General features: G+C 32.4%; 1 protein-coding gene across 2 annotated transcripts in view; it reads right to left on the bottom strand.

The window, feature by feature from the left end:
• Positions 1 to 1,798: 1,798 nt before the first annotated feature.
• MAP3K7 (mitogen-activated protein kinase kinase kinase 7) overlaps positions 1,799 to 7,321 on the bottom strand; it is a 71,324-nt gene continuing 65,801 nt past the window's right edge. For both annotated transcript variants that reach the window (XM_026511800.4, XM_026511799.4), the window contains 3 exons: positions 6,626 to 6,687; positions 5,652 to 5,767; positions 1,799 to 3,559 (listed from right to left, as the gene is read on the bottom strand). In XM_026511800.4, the coding sequence (XP_026367585.1) occupies positions 3,379 to 3,559; positions 5,652 to 5,767; positions 6,626 to 6,687 (359 nt within the window). In that variant the 3' untranslated portion in view covers positions 1,799 to 3,378. The remainder of the gene's footprint in view (positions 3,560 to 5,651; positions 5,768 to 6,625; positions 6,688 to 7,321) is intronic.

Raw genomic sequence — 7,321 nt, 5'->3', positions numbered from 1 at the left:
GGCTGATTTACTAAAATGAAGGTCGAATCTGTAAGAGTGTTATGTGTGTGTGTGCATATGTGATAGTCGAGAGGCTAGGAAGTTGATAAAGGAATGAAATACTTAATGTAATGTAGCTATACTACAGGAAATCCGTTTTCTAACGAGAAGAATCACTCAGTAATGCATATACCATGTTGTACTTCATATAAATCATGAGTTAATGAAATTGTGAAGAGTACCCATTTAACAAAAAATGTGAATTGTTACAGATGGATACGTTAACTGGCCAGTCAGCCTCTCAAAAATCATGATTACGTTACTACTGTGTTGAGTATTTTAAGAATACTCACTTTTCAGTTTTTATTTGATTTTGTGTAAGGTAAACACACTGCTAGAGCAGAATACCTCACAGCTCATTTACCAATATGAATCATTAACCATTTTTATAAATGAGTTTAGAGTAACAATCTGAATTTTATTACAAACAAAAATAAATCTAAAAAGCTTCCTTCAAGTATACAGTACGCATAAGGATTTCTGCATTACAGTGTTTTACATAAAATGTTCCGAATGACAGAAGTAGAACTTCCTATCATTTGAAGAGAGGAGCTGACTGCTAAAAACCACACACTTACAGAAAGAAAAAAGTTTCACGGGCAAGGCCTGTGATCTCTGGCTACAAGCAGGGGCTGAAACTAGGTACACAGAAGAAACTTCGGAGGAAAAAAAGACATTAAATACTCTAAAATGGTTCAGCAAGAGTCAAACATTTGTAAACAACTTTTAAGCAAATCTCTTCAATATGCAGTTTTGCTATAAAGGAAATAGTCTTAAATGATTTTCACTTGACTCAAAGTTATTTTTAGTGGTGAGGAGTGTCTCTCTCTAGACTTTGTTTTCTTTCCCTCGAGGAAAAACTGAAATGTAATTAGGGATTGTTTAGGGATTGTTTGTGAATTTCTTACATGAGGGCCTTTAAGCCACTTGCTTGTCTGTTCACTATTTCTACCCAAAAATGAGGGTTAGAATAAAAAGTAAAATCAATCAATAAAAAATATGGGTCCTTGTTAAAATCTGTTTGAAGGCTTGATGGGTGAGGATGCTGGATAAAACTGGCTGTGGATTTTAATTAACCCTGCTGCCCTTTTCTCCCATCAAGGATAATCAGGACTTAAAAAGTATGAAATGTGCAACATAACTACTTTAAAACCAAGTAGGTTGAAGTACACTCAGTGTCTAGGACAATGACAGTGTGAGAATCCCCAGGAACTTACTTAAACAAACAAGCAAGTGTTCAACAGTCTTCTTTTTGCACTTGGCACTATGACTTAACACTACTTTCTTCCATTTTCCTATTTGAGATTTTAATGAAGTGATTACATGTAATAATAATAAATTTTCCCTTTGAGTATGTAACATATAGTAAAAACACACTAATGACTAGAAATAAAATCTGCAACCTATAATGCTAAATCCTAATGGAAAGGTCGAGCATTAGCATCCACACCTGAATATCTCATGCTCTGAGATAATCAGAAAAGTCTCTGAACACTGACCAGGTCCCTTTTGGTGGAGTGACACATATATATCACAAGCAGCAATGCTATGAATGAGTTATACTTTTCCTTAGTCTACAGTTATTTTCTGTGCCAATTTTATTTTACTATTAATGTGCTGACACCAGTATCACTTTCAACTAGGCAATCAAATTATTTGGGAATGATAGCCCTTCTTTTATTTAAATAAAGTAATGGTAGACATTTATTTACTGGAAACTTTCTAGAAATAGACTTTGAGGAAGCTAAAAATGACACAGTTTAGTACAAACTGTCTTTTACCTTTATTGCTTGTATACACAGGAATACATTATAAAACTCAGTGGGAGGAGGAAAAAAAATAACAGAAGAAAAAGTTACCTGCTTTAGCATTTTTAAGAATAGTTTTGATAACTTCTTAGATCACCTTGCTTATCTGAAACAGAGCAAAACTACAATACAATCATGATATAATTCTAATAATCACAGCAATTATGCTTTCATTTTTAATTTTCTCTTCATAAAACATTAATGCTATAAAAATGAGGTTGATGACATCCTTGTTTAAAAGACACCTTGTACTGGTATCAAAATGTGATTTATTTTAATACCAACTGAAAAAATAGAGCTTATATAGTCTATTATTTCAATGAAGTTTTTTTATTACTTTTATTTTCAAAGTTGGTAGCAAAGTTATTGTTAACAATATAAATTTTCTCTTTATAAGTGTCGAAATTCCCTTAAAAGTGTTGAAAGGCAGCAGGCATTCTAGGATGGGCTTGCAAGGAAAATCAATTACTCCAATGTTGATAAATAGTATACTTGATGAATTTATATTTACTTCTTTAATTTCCTTACTAACTTCTCCTGATTTGCCAGGTTTTTTACTCTTTTGGTATCATAAAAGAAATCTAAGCCCAAGCCTTTTAGCTGGAGCAATTATTTCCATTTTCCAATATTTCTCTTTAGTTTTTCAAAAATATGGATTTTTTTCAAAAATCCAATAATCATTGCAGGAAGGAATGATCATTTAAGCTGGATCGTGTTCATTTACCTTTTAATTTCATTTAAGAGATACTAATATTAGAGTGATAAAATCTTTATAGTTTCAACACACATACACGCAATCACAAAATTAAAAATCTTTATATCTTAAAAAAAAGGGTTCCATTTTGTTCAATGTATCATAGTCAAATTTTAGTCCAATGAAATACGCTTTTATTAAATACAGCAGCCACCACTTACCTTTAAATATTTTATGGATGGAACTAAGTTCAGTACTGATTGAAGGATGCTGGCCTCAGAGCCCTCACTTGCAACTATCCCTAAGTTCTGCATTTCTATAATGTACCACCGCTTATTCTAGATTTATAATACCCTGTCTTTAACTTGGTATATACCACCTTTTGGAAAAAAAATTGTTTTTTGAGATGAGATACAAGAACAAAATCATTCTTGAGGTTCCACCTCGAAAAAAAGACGATGTTTGCACATAGCAGCTAGTTTGATACCCCCTGTTTTTGTTAGGCTAGCCTTCACACAATGAGCATGCATATACAGCCATGGTTCACTGCATCTGTTTTGAAGTTGAGAACTGCTGCTTATTCAAGTCACAGATGCCCCCATGTTATACAAGGAGACAGTTGAATTGCATGTCCACCATGAGAAAAAGAAAATAAACGATGAAACAAAATGCAGCAAATATAGGCAGTTGGCATTCAGAACACGCCCAAAAGCTAACACTCATGAATTGTCATTATAAGGGCTTTTCTTTCCTTAAAAAAAAGAAAAAGAAAAAAAAAAAGAAAAAAAAAAGAAAAGTCTTTCTTTGCATATTTTAAAATTTAAAGGTCCCAGAGAATCATGAAGTGCCTTGTCGCTTTTGCTGCTGACTTCTGATGACCTCTAGTTGTTTTTTGCATTGCTGGTAGTAAGTAGAAAGGCTTTTGTTTTCATCTAAAAGCTTTTTATGTTCCTGTACCAGACGAGATGTATTTTGCTGGTCCTTTTCATCCTGGTCCAGTTCTGCAACTAGTTCTTGCCTAAAAACAAATACCACATAATAAAATATAGTACATGGTAGGAAAATTCATCTCTTACTAACTGATGAGCTCAACTTATTAGGACTTTTATTCTGGGTTGATCATTATGTATCTGAGGTACACTACTCAGATACACCTGTAGGCTAGAATGGAAACTATCACCCACTTTTCTGGTGTACCCATACAAACCCCATAATCCTTTTGTAAGTAACTGTACTTAGACAATTAATGAATGCAGATAAAATGGTAAAATAAAAGTTTCAAAACATTTTATTTGGTATCCCTTTTGTGTAGGAAGAAGAAAAAAGGCTGGGGAAGGGCTCTGACCACAGGAAAATAATATGATACTTTATCATTCATACTTCACTTTTACACTCATGAACTTTTATTCATGTTCTGAAGTCACAGTCTTATTTAACTACAGTGCAAAGTGGCAGCTCATAAAACATGTGCAAGCTAATTAAAATAGATGCTATCAACTTAAATCTATTTATTTTAAAAGTGGGAACAATACAAAGTACCACTTTCAAATGAGTTGCTCGCTTTTATGAACATTTTCATGAAAGACCATTAGAGACTTTTATAGCCTGATAAACTGGGAGATGTTCAATATTAACTCCTAGTGTGAACTTACTAGATATAACTGAATAATTAATGAAAAGCCTCTACATGATTTTCTTATAGTATTTCTCATTTAAAGTATTTAAAATTGATTAAAATGTCAGTTTTCACATTCCCTCAATCTATCATTTATTTTTTCCAGCACAGAACTATCAAATGGACAAATATGAAAAAAGTATAGATTAAATATGTGAAAGAGAGAGGTTTTTTTTTTTATTAACATAAAGTGTCAATAATTCTACAATTAGCTCCACAATTTGCAGACTCTAATATTTATTCCCTATATAGCCTTTAAGGTACTGAATTGAAATCATTTTAACAGTAAATCCTGAAGGAGTTATTTTTTCTGGGGTTTTTTTTGGAAGTACAAACAAAACTTTACACAAATTACTTCAAGAACCAAGAAATTTTCATTTATTTAGATTAAAATTAACAGAGGGAATCCTATTACCTTGTATACCTATAGTTGCCATGATTTTGTCCTATAGCATTTCATTTCAGTTACCACAATAACTCAGCTTCAGAGGTATAAAATTTTCATGAGGATCATACTTAAGAAACTGAAGTTTTTGTTTTGTTTTTTAAGAATTTCAAATAAAGGAGCATGAAAATTAGTTTTCTTAAAAAAAGGGAGGAAAAAGGTAGCCTCTTTATAACTCTCAGAAAAACACATGTGAGTATAAAACTCCCCGGAAAAACATTCACTGGTATAAAATAAAGTAATTCTACTCTTCTAAACACATACCTAGAAAGAATATATCAACAAAATATTTTTAAGATAAAGCACATCTGAATATTAGTAAATCAAATTATTTTACCTATGTCCAAGGAAATAATAAATCTTTATAACTATAAATCTAAACAGCTTTTAGCTTTAAAATTCTTGGAACATAAAACATGTGTATATAACACCAGTTTATTTTCCTTAATTTTAATATAATATATGTAGTCAAAAGGGTTGAGTTTTGCAGGAAAAACAGCCAAAAGTTGCTTCAAACTTAAAGATGAACACATATAAAACCTCCAAGTTGGAAATATAGTTGACCCTGGAACAACAAGGGTCTGAACTACATGGATCCATTTATACATGGATTTTTGTGCAGTACTGTAAATGTATTTTCTTTTCCTTATGATTTCCTTAATAAAACTTTTCATCCAGCTAACTTTATTCTAAGAATACAGTACATAAAACATATACCACATAAAATATATTAATTGACTGTTTTACGTTATCGGTAAGGATTCTAGTCAACAGTAGGCCACTAGTATTTTTGGGGAATCAAAAATTATATGTGGATTTTTGAATGAGTGGGAGTTCAGCACTCCAACCCCCAAAATGTTCAAGGGTCAACTGCATGCTTAATGATTAGTTCTAAAAATTACCAAGTTTTCATGTCTTCCAACAATATTTCACCTTAACATATTTTAAACTCAAAATACTAATGTGTTTTATTCATAAAAGATAACTTACTTTCTCTGTAATAACAATGCAATTTCTGTTTGAACTTTCATATATTCTTGTGCCATTTTACAATGCTGTTCAAACACTGCCATAGATTCTTTGGAGTTTGGGCACGGTGCTAGAGGCTGAAAATAAATCAGGACTGTTAAAACAATTAAATCAAATCTCAATATCAAGCTGAGAGTTAGGACAGTGACTGTGATAGGTTTTTATAGCACTAAAGCAATGGTCTTTTAAAAATAAGTGTTAAACCATGGCCTAGAAAATTTTGGTGTCCTTTTGTCAGCATTAACTCAGAACTTAAATTTGCACTTGCTGTTTTAACACTTGCTATTACAGAGAATCACGACGAGAGTTATCATTTGCCCCTGGTTTTACATTTCAGGTTGTCAAGCCGTATTATACCAAAAGAAGTTTACGGCTCTCATACTCATGAGGAGACACTGAAGTGTATTACTTATATTTTCAGTCACTATGAACATGACAGTGTATCATGAAATCTATTAAGTGGAAATGAGCTTATGTAAATTTTATACTATAGCACTTAAGAGCAAAAATGCTATTCTTGGTATTCTTTTTTTTTTGAGAGAGTGCGAGAGAGAATCTCAAGCAGCCTCCACACCCCCTGGAGACCCCGACGTGGGGCTCGATCTCATGACCCTCAGATCATGACCTGAGCCAACATCAAGAGTCGGACACTTAACCGACTGAGCCACCCAGGTGCTCCCCCATCCATTCTTGGCATTCTTAAAGATATGGAAGTATTTTAAGACAACTGTTAAGAACATACAATTTTACCAATTTTAGATTTAACTTAACGAATCATTTTAACTTGATTTTAGAAAGTTTAAGGAGGCCAACTAAAAGCATAAATAAATGAATATATGATGACAGATATGAACATAACTGTCCACTTTCTGGACAGATTCTCTAAACTTTTTCAAACGAAAAAGTAAACATTCACCGAGAAAGTACCCCTTTACCTGTAGTTGGTGATCCAGTGTAAGATAAGCCATTGGGATAGAGTTATCTGATCCATTGGTATCTGGAATTCAAGTATGTACTTTATTTTCTATCATAAATAATTATAAGCAAAAAGCAAGAAAGGATGCATGAAATATTGGCATTTTTTTCCTAAAGTAAATAATACATAAAAGTTATTGGTAATGGAGAGAGTCTATTTCTGAATTCTAAAGATAAAAAGAGAACATTCAATCACCAGATAATCAGAATGCAACCACACTCTCGTACAATTTAAGTTGGCTATAAATTGTGTAACATTAAAGGTTATAAGCCCTTGTTCAATTAAAAACAAAAACATCTACCCGAGACTAATACTACATTACATGCTAACCAATTTGAATTTAAATAAAATCCTGAAAGAAAACAAAAAACAAAAACAGTGGTATGGGACCTTTATACTTTAAATTCAGTCTTCACTGACCCTACCTAATCCAATCTCATATCTCTTTCTTTCCTTATCATGCTGTTTACTATAATGCTGTGTCATTCCCTGAACATTAGTGTTCTTTAATGAAAAAAGGGTGGGGGGAAACAAGAGACACATTCCCTTTCAGTGGATTATCTTCAATTTATGTAGACTCTAGTGTGAACCCCTTCCCACCTTTCCTAATGAGAATCACTGCAGAAAATGAAAGATGTTTTTGATGGGAGTATAT

This window comes from Ursus arctos, unplaced genomic scaffold (assembly GCF_023065955.2).
Source record: "Ursus arctos isolate Adak ecotype North America unplaced genomic scaffold, UrsArc2.0 scaffold_13, whole genome shotgun sequence".
NCBI classification, from domain to species: Eukaryota; Metazoa; Chordata; class Mammalia; order Carnivora; family Ursidae; genus Ursus; species Ursus arctos.
This window is presented reverse-complemented; position numbering and strand designations above follow the sequence as displayed.